This window comes from Cyrtonyx montezumae, unplaced genomic scaffold (assembly GCF_038088225.1).
Source record: "Cyrtonyx montezumae isolate F1298 unplaced genomic scaffold, pur_monq_1.0 scaffold_14, whole genome shotgun sequence".
Lineage (NCBI taxonomy): Eukaryota > Metazoa > Chordata > Aves > Galliformes > Odontophoridae > Cyrtonyx > Cyrtonyx montezumae.
Genome location: NW_027071870.1, coordinates 6,497,360 through 6,516,449, shown reverse-complemented (window position 1 = coordinate 6,516,449; position 19,090 = coordinate 6,497,360). Strand labels below are relative to the sequence as shown.

At 33.9% G+C, this 19,090-nt stretch overlaps 1 protein-coding gene across 1 annotated transcript in view; it reads right to left on the bottom strand.

Annotated features, from left to right (window-relative positions):
• MALRD1 (MAM and LDL receptor class A domain containing 1) overlaps positions 1 to 19,090 on the bottom strand; it is a 210,036-nt gene that overhangs the window by 27,464 nt on the left and 163,482 nt on the right. Inside the window, exons 33-35 of the mRNA XM_065731331.1 lie at positions 18,180 to 18,455; positions 12,892 to 13,017; positions 10,860 to 10,926 (exon numbers count right to left, since the gene is read on the bottom strand). Of these exons, the coding sequence (XP_065587403.1) occupies positions 10,860 to 10,926; positions 12,892 to 13,017; positions 18,180 to 18,455 (469 nt within the window). The remainder of the gene's footprint in view (positions 1 to 10,859; positions 10,927 to 12,891; positions 13,018 to 18,179; positions 18,456 to 19,090) is intronic.

Below are 19,090 nucleotides of genomic sequence, written 5' to 3'. Positions count from 1 at the left end.
AAAATCCTTCCTAACTTACAGAATTTTGGTGTAAGCTTGGCTGGTTTTTGCTTTGTTTTACTCTCCACTTCACAATGAGGGTAAGAATATTTTACATCAGCTGAAGAATAGATCCAATTATTACTGTGGAGTTACTTACAACTGTAAGCCTCTTTTAGCTTCTAGACCGAAGCTAGACATACAAAACCTATGTGATCTATATCCTGACAAGCATAGAAACAAAATTTATTGTAGATATATAAAAATTGTATAACTCATAGAGTGAGAACTGAAGCATCTACTTAGTTTAGTAAACTGAAGCTGTATTCTACTTGGTTTTGATTTCACCACTGAAATATTGCTATTATCTCAGATTATTCGGTCTTTTATTGAGAATTTAACATGAGACCAACAGTGTTCATGTACAAGGTATTCTCATGTATAAACCTTTTAATGAGTTTATTAACCTTTAAGGTGAATTACTTTTTATTTTTCTTGAAAGTTTACTGTTCCTTTGCACTACTGTTCCAACACTTTTTGTTTGTTTGTTTTTTGTTTTTTGATTTTTCCTTTAAACTTTGAGAACTTATTTTCCATGAGGATTCAATAAAAACAGCCTTCCTGTTGCTCTGGTCACCCACACAGCAAAAAGGAAGTTTAACTGTTTGCTGACATCTCTCATGGTTTGGGATGAGCTTTTGCACTTCAGTATGTTGCCAAAAGTTTGTCTTGCACGGACAATACTTTGTGGGTGGTGACTTCACTGGTAACTGAGAGCTAAGAACAGGAGAAATATCCTGTGTGTCATATCTGTGGTGATTAGGAAAGCATTACTGGATCCACACTATTAAAGTTACAACAGATGTGCTTATTTTGTGGTAACCATTCAGTGGAAGAAAGCTTTTCTCCAGCCCCTAAACCCCAGCTTAGTTAATCAAAAGGAAGTTAAGCGAATTCAGTATTTTTCTCATGACTCTTCATAAACATAGGGTTTCAAAATGAACGTGGACAGAAATGCCAATAATTCCTCCTTCCTATGTCATCTGCATATAATTGTGGTTTGCCTGAACTGGATGAAAGCTCAGGATAATCATCTGGAAATATCAGAATTGTTTAGAGAGCTAACATATCTGTATCAATTTCTGTCTTACCCATGAATTGCTTGAGAAAATACAGCTGAATATTCATATACTCACTGCTAGCAAATTCGTAAGGTCCATGTACTATCCTAGATCCAGATATCACTGATATTTCTCTACAAGGAATTTAAATCATAAAAGTAGAAGTGTACACATTAATCAACATTTACATAGAGCAAGTAAGAAGCAATTAAAGGTGGAGAGATATTGATCACTGGCCAGCCTAAAGATATTTGATTTAATCATGTATATGTTATATGATGTTACAAGTACAAAGTTAAAAGCTTCACCAACAGTTGAGCAGTGATTCCTGGTAAAATAAACTGTTCTAGTTTTGTGTAAGTAATGAAAATAACCTTTACTTAATATTCTTAGGTCAACTCCAAAATAATCTTTACTGAATATTCTCAAATCAACTCTGGTACTTCACTGCTTAAGTACAGCAGAGTTTATACATATGTTGTGTATCTGACATTGCCTCTCTCTCCAACACTAGCCTTCCAGAAGCTTCAATAACATTAAAACATATATAGCAGAAGTGTGCTATCTATTCATTCATTTTTCAACCTCTTAAAATAGTAATATAATAAAACATAAATGCTATGCAAGAACTCATATTATGATTCTACATTTTAAAACTTTTTTTGTTTTTTTGTTTTTTTCAAGACAGTGATTATCTCAAGATACTCTGAAGGCTCAGACAGGATATGGGACCTTAACATTTGTTTCTTCACTTAAAAATTAGTATTGTAGGTCCTGCGTTTGTTAGTATATCTGGTCCCTTTTACATCAAGGCAAACAAAACTCCAGAGAGCCCCTTTCTTGAAGAGCTTGAAACAAACAGGACCAAAAAAAAAAAAGCTGGAGAAGAGAGAGAGAACACTCTTGTAATCTCATTACTGATGAAGAAGAAAGTAGCAGAGAAAAAGGGTTAATTGCAATAATACCTAAGTAGTATAGGGTCAAAAATCTCTTGAAGTAAGCAGGAGAAGGGCTTTTAAATTCTGTGTGCTTTGGAGGGACTTATATTAGGAGTGCTGCACACTCTGGATTTAGAATTTCTCATTTCTAGATCTGTACTCTAATCTCAAGACTACTTTTTATAATCTTACAGAAGCAGAGTGAAAGGATGTACTCAGACATGTCTGTCTGTGGTCTTAGAGTTTTTGCTTAAAATTTTTTTTAAAGGTCCAGACACCTTTAATTCCAGACTTCACCAAACTGCCTAAAACTAACTGCTCCTTGAGATGCCCTAAAAATAACAATACTGGAAAAAGAAACAAGTTTCCATGTGGGTTCCTTGTTGCAGAAGAGTCAAATTAGTCATGAGGAATGCATATACTGGCACAGATCTGAATACTTAGCTCCAATAATTTGTTTAACCACTAAGAAAATGGCTTTTACAATTTTTCTGTGTGTCACCAGAATATAAGCCACAGGCGAAAGAGTTTTCTGGCAACTGTCATACTCTTGTAACATTAGAAGGGAGGCAGTTTTGGTGTACTGTGTGGAAATACTTTGTAATAATGACACACTTTATTTACATGAAGAAAAATTATTTCTTGGATGTTCCAAAAATTATAACTCTCATGTGAACCTATTCCCTTCATTGTGTAATATATATATATTTAATGTGTTTGTACAGTGGCAATTCAAATGTGTCCTGAGGTCAGGGAATTTTGAGTGGATATTTCCTTAAAATCAAAACAAACAAACAAATAAAATCCAAAACTCCAAAACCCAGGAGATTACAGCCTAAGAATAAAAATAAATATTCTTTCTTTCTAAATATTAAATAGACTTTCCCTAGAATAAATGAAATATTTTATCTCAAAAATTACTTTCTAAGACTAGTTTGGCAGAATGTTTTGTTGAAATTACTCTTTTTCATGAAAAAAACTTTAAAGTCTTTTACTATAGGGGGGAAAAATATAATTCCTTCTCTTGAGAATCTGTGCAAGAGTATTTTCATTACATGTCCAGAGGGAAGGTTGAAAGGAGTAAAAGGCAGCAATCTTCCAAACAACTATAATTCCTATATATAAGTTCAGTCAAAGCAAATTATAGTTTACAGAATTACAATGCTAATATCTTACACAGTGCATGCAAATCGTTTTTCTCTCAACTCCAATTTAAAAGATGGAAAAGTGTGTTTAGTCCATTACATTATCTAAGACATTTTTCTATAGGCCTGATGAACTACTTTCTTGAGCCAACATGAGAAAGTAGAGTTTTCCTTCTGATTGCTATCAGAAAAGTCATCAGCAGAGCTTTGCATGTTGCAGACTGGCCTGCCTTTAGAAAGAATTTTGTAATTCTCTACTGTGTTTGGTTTTTTTTTTGCTTTTTTTTGAATACTTGATCATTTATGGAAATTTAATCACAGTATTTGCTGCAGTTTTTGCATGCCAATAACAGCTGTGAGGAGTTTATGCTACTGGAACAGAATAGGTTACAAACAAACAAACAAACAAACAACACATGGGCAAGGTTATTGTACTAAGCTTTGTTTCTCTGGGTTTATAGGTAAATCATATATCTTACTTCTTCCTGTGCTTAGTCCTTCGTTCACGTACATTTATAATGAAGGTATTTTGAAAGACATACCTCCTTTCTGTTCAGTAAGTATAAAGAATTAAGCCAAGTTGTGCTCTATACTTAGACAAATGTGCAGAGGTCTTTTAGAATATAGAAAAAATCATATTTTTGCACTTAGCACGGGATCTGCTGTCCATATTGAATACTTTATTAGTAGCTAGTGTTTAAAACATGTTTGAAATATATTTGTTAAATGAGTAATAATAGATGGGAATTGGAAAAAAATATGAAGACACTGAAAACTGGATAATGAGTTACATTTGATGCAAAACGGGGAGCAATGAGTTGCAGAAAGAAGGATATGATCAGAGCAACAGTCGGAAAAATCCTTCTTGCAGCTGCTTTCTGAGGAACATCAGCCTGACAACTCTGTGACATCCAGGCAAGGAGGGACAGTGCTGAGGCATGTGATAAAGACAGCTTGTGCAAGAATGTTTGTTAGATGTGACATATTTGTAAGAACACACTCCAAAATGATGAACTGTCAAGGAATGTGTGAGGTACAGACACAACTTGCCTGCATTACAGGGATTGTAAAGTAGCTCATGTTGATTAAACAAAGATTTTCTTTAGTTTTTCAAGACTAAAACTTTAGTTACGTTGATTTGGTAGTGCAAATAAACTGTACAGAGAAAGCTAACTCAGATATTCACAATCTTTTTTTTTTATACACATCAAATATAATAGTTGCTATGCAGCCTCAAAACATATTACAGCAAACAACTTTACTTTAAACTCTGGCAAAAAAAGTGATGGAAAGGTAATACATTTCCATGACTAGGTCAACACAATATTTTTCATGTATATTAAACAAGTTTTAGGATATATTTATTCCATATTCCTAAGCTCTTATTCCATATGTCTAATATCATATGAATAAGGTATTAATTTACAGAATAGATTAAAAAAGGGAAAAAAATAATAAGAAAAAGTAAATAGAAGTTTTCTTTCCACCTTTGTATAGCTTTTTAATAATAGATGGTTAAAAATCTTCCACTGGCACTTTGTTTTCCTTATAGACTACAATATAAATATAAACAGACACTTAATTCACCTGATTATATGAATAGCATAAATTTGAAAATGCAACCACAAGAGTAGAAATAACCATTCAAAAATTAGAATTTGCTCTGTGCAAAACAAATTTGAGCATATTCAACTTGCCGTAGCAATGCTTAAGCAGCATTTCATTAATGTATTAATCTAATCATGAAAAGTTGCATCAGTGGTTTGTGTAGAAAACTCAAACATGCCAAACCTGCACAGTACATTCTCCATTTATATATTGGTAGTCATCTGCTTGTTAGCTTCATTACAGAACCCTAGACAACTTTTTAGAACTATTTGAACAGCAGTTAAAAAAAATTGCACAGCTTCCACAGCAAACTCAATAGAGCAGTGGAAAATGCAATAGTTAAGAAGGAAGACTGACAAAAGGATTACAATTCAAAATGGAAACGTTCTAAATGGAAACAAAAGAACTCACATATAAACAAATTTTTTTTTTCTAACGTATTAGGTTAATGATCCAGAGCTTAAATTTATTTCATTATACAATTCAGGCATTTGTCATCATATCTAGCAATTAAACTAAAGAAGCCATCATCACCTATGGTTGGCTCCAGTGTTTTCTTTTTCAAAAGATACTTTACAAGGATCAGCCTATGTGTAGTGCAAGGGTTGATACATAGCTGATACCTGAAATCTACACAAGGAATTTTTACAGCTTCCAAGCTACTCAAAGTATGCACATAACTTCAGGAAAAAAAATGGAGAAACCAGTTTGGGCTCTTTCAGAGACAGAATCACCAATCAAACTCTCATGTACCTGTACAGAAGACAGTTAAGGCATAGTTTGTTTGAGAGTGGCTATGTAGCTGTCTGATGACTTTCCACAAATTAGGCATATGATTAGTGTATCTGTTATTTAATCTGTTGATGCAAGACCACATATGTTCTAACTAAGCAAAGTCCAAGAAAAAACAGTATGTGTCCTGGCCAATTCATTTTCCTGTCCACAAAGAGATAATACATTTAAATCCAAGATTTTCTCACCTCCACCATTTAAAAATAATCAAAATATCTACCTGCTGCAATGCATTGAATGCTGATGCCTAGCTTGATGACTGATGCTTATTTCTGTATTTATTTTTCATTTATTCTCTGCTGAGATCAACACTACAGCTACCACATCAACATTACATACTTGAAAAAATATTTCAAAATTCACATACATTTTACAATTCAAACTATTTTTTTGAAAGGGAAATACTTCTGTACATTGATAGTGTGACTTGCAGACCACAAGCAAGTAAAATTATTTTGGCTTTAATATATATATGTACTGTTTCCCTGCAAGTTACAAATAAGACTGTGTGGGAATAGCACATAGTTTCTCGTTCCCTCTTAGAGATGCAGCCTAGTAGCTGATTAGAGCAATAGTGAGCATGAAAAGATCCTTCCAAGCATTGAGAAAAATCCTCTATGTTTGTATGTATTTAAAATTAAAATGCATGGAGCTTTCCAGATCAGTCAACACTGCAAAAGACGGCAAGAGAAGTTCAAAAGTTCTTAATTTAGTAGAATTTGCTGCTTTTAGGCAATCTCTTAGCCACCTAGCAACAGCACAAAGAGTGTAATTCTTGGAGACTTAAATTCACCCTGACTGAATAAGAGGGAAAATTGCAAACCTGAAGGATAGCTTGAGGGCATTGTAAGATAAGGGCGTTTTGCGAGTTAGACTGGGTAGGACTCACAACAGGATGTAGCTGGTACAGAATAGAAGATACCTGTTTCTCCTACCCAATTTATGTAATAATAGATTATCAAACACTGTTCTCCACCATCCCCAGCTTTCCTGCCACCCTAAGCACAGATCTATAAGAACCTCCCACAGAAAGTTCAAAACTCTTTTCAACATTTTCCAAAAGTCCCTATATCCCTTACAACTCTATTGACATATTGTGCATTGCATTAGATATTCCCAACCTGTAGACTCCAGGTATGTCATAGAGAGATCTCTGGGGGTGAGCTGATCCTTGCAAATTAAGTTTAGATAGGTACACGTGTAGGTAATCTTAGGGTATAAGAACAGTGATCTTCAGACCATTTAGCGTCCCTTGTTCTGTATTTAAATGTAGAAAGATTGAGTCTGGAAGGCAAGAAAGAATATCTGAAGCTAGAGTTCATTCAATATTGTTTGATTTCATACAAGACAAAAGATGGAATTTATAGGACTATGAATGGATATACTCAGTTATGTTTTTAAGCTCAAAAAGAGCCACATTAATGTGAAGGAGGGGTGGCTCTAGCTCAAAATTTTTTCAACCCTTGTCTCCTTATGAGTGAGATCTTCTCTGGTACCTAATTTTCAACTGTTGTGTTTTTTTCTGTCTTCTGAAAAGTATTTCAGTGAATTCACACCACTGAGTTTACTCATCACACCCGTGATGAGTAAATCAGAACCAAAAATATCATGATTTAAAGTTTTTTGTCTGTTTCCTACTCTTCAATACCTGGAGTTCATAAGACTAACCTTTCAGGGAACCTTCATACTTTGGAAAACTTCCAGCATCCAAAATAAATTAACATTCTCTCGTAAAAATCTCTCATATTCTTGCTTACCAAGCATCGTCTCTTTACACTTCCCAGATCCTGAGCTTGTAGACAAAAATGTCTTCAAATTTTAAGTGCAATGATGTTTATAGATCTGGAGTCATTCTTAGGTAAAGATGTTCTTAAGACATTTTTCTTCACATACTAATTACAACATTTCATGGTCACTTACATATTGTAGATAACTCATGTTCTTTGTTGTGCTTTTGTTTTTTTTTAATACCATTCTTTTGATTTTATGAATTTTTTCTGAATCAGAAGGAATAGAAAAAGGATAAATAAAAATAATATATATAGAGAAAAATTGTAGGAAAGAGTTTCACATGAGCATCAATATATGTTTTCTTTCACAATTAGCTTTATCTTGTTAATGCTGGAGAATTATACTGTCCTTTCATTCTCAAATTAAGCAAGCTGAGTTCTGCATCAGCATCTCTATTCAGATAGCACTTGGGTAATGAAAAGTTATCAACATGATTCTCTATGTTAGCCATTTATGTTTGTATGTACATTTCCATATAAGAATATGCCTTTTTCTTAATTCCTTAGAAGCCTAATCTTAGCTTACCATCCCTTTTCAGTGTCCCATCTTTTGGACCACTAATCATATCTTTCTTTTTCACATAATGACTACATCTTTGTTCCATTCCTTCCCTATCTACACTTACTTTTTCATGACAAGCACTTTCCAGGGTAGATATATAAGCTCTATATATCTTTATCAGTTTACCCTTTATCTATCTACACTCTTTATCAAGTTATCTTTATCAATTTACAAGATAAATTTACAATTTATCTTTATCAATTCACATTTGCTCAGTATGTCTAAAGGAAAATTCTTAGGACAAAGTTACACCAGTAGCAGCTTGCTTTGCTTCAGCAGGTTGTAATCTGAGTGATTTAGCAGCTGCTATACCATCAATGCTGCCTGCAGCTTACATGGGAATCTCTGAGGGCAACAGGAAAAACAGGTGAAATGAGAAATTTCGTCTCTAGCCGACAGGACAGATTCTCTCAAACATTTTATTTTCTTAGTTTGTTTTCTTAGGTGCTTTTTCATGACATACTATATGATATTTAACATTCTCCCACTGACAGTTTTTTTTAAACTCAGCTATCAGCGTCTCTCTTAAAAAATCTAATAAGACATCACATGTATAACTACATCCAAAGGCAAAAATGTTTAGAAAAAAACATCACTCCTCAATGGAAGACATCTTACAGAGAGCATGTGGAATTTCCACCCTTTGACACATATGATGCTTGTCTGGAAAAGGCACTGAACTAACCTACTCTGGCAATACTTAAAGATGCATACTACCTTGTAGAGTTTCTTCTCAATAATGTATTCTGCATAACAAGAGTTACAACTTTCAAGAAAAAATCAGATTCTGAAAAAATGTCTCAACAACAAAAAAAGCTGTCTTTTTATTGTCACTATTTATTGTGAAATACTTTAATTATGCTACTGGGAATAAAATACTTCAGTTGCCCATTAAAACAGATCGGTTGTGATTATTATAAAGGGCACATTTGAAGAACAAGAAGTGAAAAATAGGGGGCAGCACTGCCCATAGCTTTTCTAAGGAGGATAAGCAGAATCTGATTAAATTATAACCTCATAAAATCTTTTTTTTTTTTCTAAAACTTAAAAGTGAAAGTCAACACTTTCACTTTTATCACGCAAGCAAACAAAATAATTAATTTTCTGTATTTTGGATCATTTATATATACAACTACAAAGCTGACTGTAAATCTGTGAAATTCTAGTTTCCACAGCTCAGTTAGCCAAGTGGTATATATTGAATGAGATTTAAAATTTGTTTAATGAAGATGTATTTTTAATTTATAACTTGATTATTAAATTACAGGGCAAGGAATGCAATTACATTTTCTGCTTAAGGATTAAAGTCTTCTTACAGTTCAGGCATTAAGAAAACCATTCTTTTTATTCACTTTTGTATTAGTCTAACTGCTCTAAATTTGGTATATTGCATAGAAAGTGTTTGAATAAAAAGAATTATTTTATTCTGTTCTCCAATCATGTATTCCAAACGCAGAGTTTTCATAAAACTTTCCACCTTTGCAACATGCAATACTTTTTCAAGAATTCTTGAGTAAAGATTATCTATTCCCGCAACATAAGCACATACAGTTCTTGGCACTGCATGTGCTCATCACTTAAATCATAGTTACTTCTGTGCCTTCAGTCCAATTACCTATATACTGGATCAGGATTTAATATCATGCTCCCTATTTACTACGTACTATTCCAACTTTTTTTTTTATTTATTTCTGTGAACAGAGAACCACCAGTTATTTTGGTTTCTTTTCATTTGCAAAACCTAACATAAATTCAGTCTTTATAATTCTCTCCTATCCTCAAAATCTTTAATACTCCCCTAGTGCACTGACCAGTAATTTAATCTTTTTTAACTCTATGGCTATTCTCAATCCCTTTATTTTTTGCTGCCTATCCTCTTCATTTTATGCGCAACATCCCTCATGTTTTATCCCCCACTCTCTTTCTGTTTCCCAGGAAATATTGAAACAGCCACCCTGATGAAACTCCAAGCTTCTGGCAAAGATCATTCTCTGTTCTATACTGCAGGAGATTCTTTGGGAAATCTGGTTGCAACAGCACTTTCTGAGCACTAAATGAAAGTGCTCATATACGAACGTCCCTTCTCAAATCATGTCTGAAAGTGGTCATGTTTGCTGTGGCTGTTATTTATGACATTTCTTCATCCTGTAATGGATACACATCTCTCAAAATATACAGGTTCTTCAATAGGTGAAATTTTGTCAGCAAGCTTATTAATATCAGTTACCCAGAGACTGAGAGACAAACCTTAATGTCAGGTTCTGACTAAGATAGATACCCTCACTTAGATACAGTCACTTCTTCAGTAATTTGGTAAACTCTTTGGCATGATTCACTAAAGTATGTGAAGGACAAAACTGTGATAAAGAACAACACTGTTTACTTTACACTTTAAAAGTACCCTGTAATTTCCCAGTGGGAAACAGTGATATCCTGTGTAACTGAAAACTGTCAGATAACTTGAGACACTTTCTAATGATTCTTATATTCCATGGAAGAATTGTATTCAATTTTTAATATAAAATGTATTTACAGAAAAATGCAATAAATGTAACCCTTTGCTTAGCAACTTTCTCTGAAGATACACAGATATATGCAAAATAAACCTTTATACAAGAATACATCACTAATTCAGGCAAGATGAGAATATGTTATGCTCATCTGAGGCATGCAATCCCTTCTGTACATCATGCATCAGTTTTTCTAGAAGCATGTGCTGTTAAATGTTGATGTGAAACATGAGACAAAGAAAACAAGGGGTCAGACAAACAGGCTGCATCATGTAAAGATAGATCAAAGATACAGAAAATTTTCTCAATTAAATAATATTATTTTCAATGCTGTATTACTCAGGAACTGTAAAAAAAAATAATGTAGACACAAAGACTTGTCTTTCAACAGTCCCTTTCCCCATTGAAACTTACTGGCATAAAGGAACATCATCTTTGATGAAGCAGGTTCCTCCATTTTTGCAGTATTCTTCAGGACACGCTACAAAAAAAAAATAAAAAAGTATAAATTAGAATTCAAATCCACCACCTCCATACCCTCAAAATTATTATATCTCCCATTGTCTGATTTTCAGAATGGCAAAATATTCACATATAGCATTTTGGGTGCTCAGTATTTCTGAAAACTTCTCCTTTAGTCTTAATGATAACAGTATGAAATTCAAATACATTAAAATCAATGGACATCTCTTGAACTTAAAGAAAAATAATACTTCAGTTGAACAGACTTGTAATTAGTCTCAAATCAAGAGTTACATCTGACTCCAGAAAGGAAGCTTCTGTCACTTCTTAGAGTGGTGACAAAAGAACAGATGCTTACTCATGTATCATCGACTTTCTGATTCATGATACCCAGAACTATAACACACAGAATCAGTCTCATAAAATTTACTGGATGTGGAGTTAGCTTTCTTCATAGCTATCCATATGGTGCTGTGCTTCAGAGCTGTGATCAAATCCACCTTAATAACGTACTGAAGTATCAAATGCTACTGAGCAATGCTTACACAACATCAAGGCTTTCTGTTTCATCCTCTTCCCCTCCAAGACTGGAACATGGGAATAGGCAAGAAACTGGGAAGGAAAGCAGTTAAGATAACTGATCTAAATTAACTAGAGAGATGTCCCATACTCTATAACTATAATGGTCAGTAATAAAACTGGGGGGTTTTGTCCAGGGTTTGCTCATTCTCAAGAATTAGATGAGGATCAGTCAGGCAATTGTTAGTGATTGCTTTTGCAACACTTGCTTTTATATATTTAGCAGGCCGTTTATTTATTTACTGTTGTTAAAATTTTTCTCAAGCCATAAACTTTCTCAGTTTTGTCTGTCCTATTCTTTTCCCAGGCATCTGGCTGGGGACAAGTGAGCAGATGTGTGAGGCTGAGCTGCCTACTGAGATTAACCAACAACATAGGTTTTGCAAAGAGTAAAGTAGAAAGTATCATTCATACACTGCTTTCAGCTTTTGACATCCTTTCATGTAGATTTTCACTTTAAAAAGGCTTTGCTTTACTGAATTTTGGTTTTACTCCACCACAATGAGAATAACTAAAAATCAGAAATGAATTTCCTGTCTTCTAAATAATAACTAGTAAAATGCAAATACCTTTTCCCATTAGATGAATGACTGTCAAGTTTTATTTTCTGTTCTCAAATACTGTAACAAGGTGCAATCATAGCACAACTGTGAATACTCTTCTATGTTTTCATATGATGCTTATGCATTAGAAAAGCAAATGTAATTATTAAATCAGGTATAATTCTTTAACTTTTGGTGTATGCCACATAAAATCATTTGCTGATACAAAGAAATATAGAGCTACTCAATGCAGACACTTGCAGTTTTAAGAAGTGTGGACAACCAATTACTTAAAAGATTTGCTCTCTGTAAAAATAGTGGAAGACAATGGAGCATAGCAGTAAATTACTTCTAGTTTAGGTTTAGTTTTTCTACATTGCAATAATTTCTGATTATATTCCTCTTAATTAAAAATATTCTTCATTTAAAATATATTATCAATCTAATTTATCAAGTATATATTTTATCTGCGTTGTGAAATAGTTATTTTTTAATGTTCACAACGACATAATGAATACAATATTCCCAGGCAAGTTTTGCTCCAGAAACTCAGAAGTGCTGTTCTTTCTATTCAAATGGCTAAAATCAAGAGTGTCTTAGTAGGACATTACAGAGGAACTAAAAAAAAAAAAGATGTTTTCGTACCTACATGAAAGTTCCTTTTGTACGTGTTAACTAAGCACATTATTTTCCATCTTTTCCATCGCTATTTTTCTGAGTGAGTCTTTCATAACACAAATTCACACCCAATATAATCTGATTATCAGAGTGAATTCAGTCTAGTTTGTGGACTGGCTCTAGTTTCATTAATGAACCACTGTATTTCAGCACTGCAAATGATGTTTTAATGGAAAACGAAGTACCTGAACAGCTGGACTCATCAAGGTTGAAATCAATGCAGTCTGCAATGCCGTTACAACGCTGGGAGACTGCTATGCATTGATTTGTTGACACACATAACAAGGAACCATTGAAACAATCTGTAATGGCTGAAAGGAAAAGTAACATGACAGTTACTGTCAGCTATATTTCCTCTTATCAGTGTTAAAAAAAAGTCAGAAATCTTCATTTGTTCTTTAGTTTATAGACTTGAATCCACATGACCTTTACAGGCTTTCATCTTCAAAGTCATACAACTTTGCTATTTAGCAGCTAAATAGATAAACAAACAGAGTACACAGATGTTACAGAAGTTGGATTTTCCCATGTTGTATTCATGAAGGAAACAAGGGCATATTTACTTAAATCATTTTCAGAATAAGCTGTAAAAAACAATGAAAACCCATAAGAAACTATCACATAACATATTCAACTCCCAGCCATAACCTGGGAAAAAGAAATTAAACGTAAACTAAAAAGTTAGCAGTTCCCTTTTATTGTGAGAGACCAAATATTAACAGATATTTAGTGAACAAAATACGAGAAAAGCTATACTGAAATATCTGAACTTTCACACCTTTTCTGTTCCTGGGCATTCCGTTGTTTTTCTAAGTTTGTCCAGTAAAATTACAAGGGGAGAATCTTGATGGAATCTTGTAAGCCATAAGGCTCTAGGTACAGAATTATTACTGAGTCATTGATATAAATGAAATATGCAGTGGTTCTACATCCTCCTATAGAGTAAAGGATCGTCTTACCTAACACAGTGTTCTCTTACACTGCTTGCAACTATTACATTTTAAAGCTTTTGTTTAGCTAATAGAAGCTGAACTCTCTCAACATAATATTAATGCAAATCAGAGGAAGTTCTGACTTCACTGAAGTTAGATGTGTTCATACTATTCTGGGTTAGAAAGAGAGAAAGAAATCCAGAAATATTTAAAATATACCAGCGTCACATTTAAGTTTCATACTTCTTTCCTGCTCTAGGGTTCAAGAGACAGTGCATACAGCAGTGAGAATCCAAGCTAGGACAGGTGGGGTACTATAGGATATGTCTCTTCCAGTCTTAGATATAATGTAAATCTCTAGATTAGGTATATCACACAAATATGGCACACTTAAAATGGTGCTCAATTTTAGACTGGAACAATGGGGTCAAATCCTTCAGCTCTTGTCAATTTTCATAATCTTAGAACTATGAAATTGCTCATATAAGTGAAGGTTTGTCGGATCAAAATTTCTAATTACCTGTGCTGACCACATATTAAATTCTGAAGAAAAATCTAGAAAAGAATATTATTTTACTAAAAAAATTAATTAATCTTCATGAGAAATTTAAAGTTCTTGATTACAGTATTGTTCTATGACTGGAGAAGTCATGTTAGAGAAGAGGGAATTTGCTGCTAGTGACAGCAAGATAAAAGCACCACCACCACCAATCTCTTTTTACCACAGTAGTCGAAATAGAAGCCCTTGCTTTTACAGCAGCAAATACTTCATTCTTACTAATAATTCATACTTTGTCATTCACTCATGGGTAAACATTTTTCTACTTCCACCCATTACGCAGAGGATCTAGATTCTGTTGTGTAACAATTCCCTTGCTCTGTCTGCTCTCCATTCCCTTGACCAGTCAGATCAGCCAAATAGGTTTTGGCAAGTATGAAAAACAACAGATTACAGCATCGCTCCACTCCTGTGGTGCTTCCCGTGACCCACACTTGTAGCATAACCTAACATCTATCTCAGGATCTTGTAAGCTTGCCAGAAAATAACTGACAGTCCCATACCCTCTGCTGTACTTTCTTAACCAAATAATAATCTCATACTTATTTTGTTTGTAACAGATCCAAATCCTGGACATTTGCAATTTAGGGCATGATGTTGCAATTGCAATTGGACTAGTTTTTTAAGTGCTTATTTGCACACAGTTATCCAGCCTGTAAAAGTAAGTGCTTGTTCATACTAGAACTTCAACAGAAACTAAGTTGGAAATTTAACATAAACCATATTTTTAAACTTAGTAACTCTTCATATGTTCTTTAGATCTTATATGCCTGTACACATACTTTACAGACATCAGAAACATGGATATAAAGTACTGTTTATGGTTTGTCAAATATATTACAACTAATGCAGAGATTCAGTTCCTGAGTTTTAACTTGCACTGAGCGCTGTGGTAAGAAAGTATGTGTCTTATTTTTGACATTTTATTATTATTTTCCCTAGTTTTGGATCAGCTGCTGGACCCATGCTTGAAGATAGGGTAGAAAAATGTGAATTATTTTTAGTGCATTTATAACTGTTGTGGTTTTCATGTTCTCCTCTGAGCAAGCTTATTGCACTGAGACTTTTGTATACTTACAGTGGAAACCTTCAGAGCAATTAATCTGACTCTTAAATACTTTGCACAGATCTGGCATCTAATATTGCTTTCTATTATCATGGTTGAAAATAACCTCAAGTTTTTCACACCAGTTACTCTTTAACTGTGTGAGAATCCCTCAAGTGTCTTTAGGATAAAGATACTAAAGACAGACATTAATAATAGCAAGGATGTTAAAGTGAAAATATCAGTTTTTCACCTATTTTCTATGTCCAAATTAAACTGTAGTAAGCATAAAAATATCAAAGCCCACTTGAAGTTATATAATTTAATATCTACAATGTAATTCAAATTTACCGTAACTACAGCAGATATATTTTGGAGCACTACAGAGAACTGGGAAATCACTGTTCCTTGCTATTAGCATTTGGGTCAGATGCTGTTGCATCCAGTGAAAAATAATAAAAATAACTGGTGTTTCTATGTTTATTTTATACCCTTACCACTGTAATAAAATAATAATAATAAAAAAAGAGATTAAATAGGTGAACTAAAGTACTACTCATCATAAGTGTTAGAAGAGAGATCTCCAAGTAGAAGATAACTGGAAAACAGTTCCAAGATTGGTTAAAATTAACTAGCAACAAAATCCCCCAGATTAGTTGGTATTACATATATATTTAAAAAAAAATCATACAACCGAACTTGCTGAATAAACTCGATGGGAACATCTTCCTGGACAAATCTCTAAATGCTTTTCTATAAAAGAGAAGCATTTCTGTGGTAGAGATAGTGGTTGTAGTAAAGAACTGACTAATGCATTTTTTGTTTGGTTTTCTTTGCCCTGGTCTTCTTTTGGGTTTTATACTTAATTTCTGCAGAGTACAGAGATAAATTTATCTGATGCATTCCTGAATTCACTTGACAGAACATTTTTGGACATTTATTTTTACACTTACATGAATTACATTGCTAAGGGACATGCCACACACACAATGGAAAGTGCCAGTAATACTTAAATGCAATTTTTTTTAAATTAGCAAGAAGATCAACTAAAACTCACAATCTCCTCTTTGTTCATAACTGCTTAGAAAAAAAGAAAAGCATTTCAGGTTTCTTAAAAATCTGCAGAATCCAGTCTGTTATTATAATAGTAGACATAGACTGACGTTAATAGCAAATGACTCAATTATTTTATGAATTATGCAAATATTTCAAAAAACAAAAAAAAATTGTTAGATATTTCCTTTTTCACTCTCATTTTGCCCCACTGATAAATGTGCATGGCATTTCACAAGTTAAAAGTAGACAGCTAGGGATGAAATGCTGTGCTCTCATAATGTACAAATTTTGGTGGAAAGACTGAGTGCGTGACAGTAATCATCTTTTCACTGTTTTCCTTCCAAACCACCACTAACCACTAACATTCTGCTTTGCCCTGCAAAGAGTATCTTCATACAAAAAAAAAAAAAAAGAAAAAATATGTTGCTGCTTTTGCATTCTAATCTCATATTGTCAAAACATACATGTTTGTATAATCAAAACTGAATTTTGGAGTAACAGTATGATTATGAAATAGCTCCCACCTCACCCACAATTCCTAGGTTTGCAATAGCTATGGAAAATCTTTGTTCTTTGAGAAGACAAGGGCTTAATTTCCCCTCATTCTCTGTGCGTTGCTTAGAAGTCAAAAGCAATGAAATGATATCTCAGTTGTTTAGAAGCACTCATTGGTCTGGCACTGGGGCGTACACATACTATGATACAACGGAGAGTTCCCTAGTTGAGGACAGGTTGAAAAGGCAGGATTGAATGAAGAGATGTTTTTGATCTTAGGGCAAGTAGAATTTTCACATGTTTTTTGGGGCAATCAAACTTCAAGGCCTCTCATAAAAATGTATATTTCTCCAACAAAATCTCATGTACAGATAGGCTGCTAAGTCCAAGCCAGTTTATACAAAATCATTTTTTAAAATAAATTTCTTGTGCATTGGTCTACTTGTACAATCAGTACATCGATACAAATGATTAAAGAACTGTAATTTCTAGCCCACTGGAAACTGATACATTTTGTTCTCACCAGGAGGAAAAGCAAAATCTTAAAAAAAAAAAACTTTTGCCAAATGAAAAGTTTAGGAAAAAATGTTCTCCTATGTAAAAAGCTACATAGCTAATTATGCTGGCTATCCTCTAATGAAATGTCTGATAAGAGGCACTGGAAAAGGCTCCACAGTGCGTTGGCAGAGAGTTTGAGAACATTTGGCCAGTGCCCTCAATGTCATACTTTAACTTTCGGTTTGCACTGAAGAGGTCAGGCAGCTAGACTACCCGATCTTTGAAAGTCCCTTCCAACTGAACTATTCTGTTTGATCTCAGTTCAACTATCAAAGAAGATTTGGAATATTTTGGAATGGGCAGTATGCTCACTTTTGTGTCTATCTGAAACTTCAAAGTGTCTCTTTATAGGTACGGTTGAAATCCTTGCGTTTTACTGCAGACCATTCTCTCTGGTTGGGGCAGAGATTGCTGCTATTACCTGAACAGATTTGTCTTGAAATCCTAGAAAGAGAGCAAGACTGTGGGTGTCACCAAACTGCAGAACTGCACAAGTCTCTCATTGGTATTGTAAATAAAGATGAGGCAAAGCAAATGCAACTGACTGATTTATAGAAATAAAAGTGGAAATTCTTCCACTTATTAACAGAAATACAAAGCAAACCTTATCAAAGCTGATTGCCAGGGAACAGGAAAGCATAAACAGAATTACTTGCAAAGGTAGAGGGTCTCACCAGGGAACAAATTATAGGCAATACAATCAATGATTTTCTTGTCTTGACTAGAGAATGCTGAAATCTTTGCTACTCTTCACTATGTTCCTCTTTTTCATGTCACTGTTTTGAGAAAGAAAGCATAGCTGTAACTAAAGCAATGAAATTAACTTACGGCATCCAAATTCATCCTCATTAAGCGGGCAGTCAGGCACACCATCGCATTTCAGGATAGCTGGGATGCAGCCTTTAGAAGGACACAGGAATTCTGTTGTTTTGCAGGAGCTTGGAGACATAGTGGTAGGGGTCACTGTGGGACAGTTCATTTCGTCACTTCCATCCAAGCAGTCTTCAGCCCCATCACATTTTGCAGTGAGCGGCAAACACTGCTGCACATATGCACATGGGAACTGGTTACTACTGCAAGTTGGAGGCTGTGGTTCAGCTGGTCCTGCAAGAAAAGAAGTGAAGACCAGGAATGAATATTTATTTTCTTAAAGTAATAGGCACTACTGGGAAGGCAGCTGATTTTCAGTATTAAAGTGCTTGTTTTTTTAAAGCAAAATAATTTATATAGAAGCACAGCTCTTAAATAGAGCACATTCTTAAAAAACACATTGCCACATTGCATTAACTGCTGCATATTCTTACTGTTCCTTCTAAAGCTCATATGCAGCATTTGTTTTCCTCCCATTATTGTCTGTATCATCTCCATACAGAAAGGTTAATAACAAAGTATTAGGGAAACTATCTTTCAGTCTATATAAGAAAACATTTAAAATATTCTTGACAGCTTTCAAGGTCTTCCTTTACATGTATAATGAACAGATAAAAGACATTGAAAGACCAAATAAGTCTATCAACAAGGAACATATTTAACACATTTCACATACTATTATCCACACTGAGGTCTGAACCCTCATAAGAGTAAAAAAAAAAAATCAAAGTTTTTTACTGAAGTAGTTTATTATTACTCTGATTCTGTAGCTTAGTTTGACTTATTGGATAATTAAATAATAATAAAAAATAGATTAAATTTTCCAGAATACATCTAAAAAGAAGACAAAAGAAAAAATAGATTGTGAT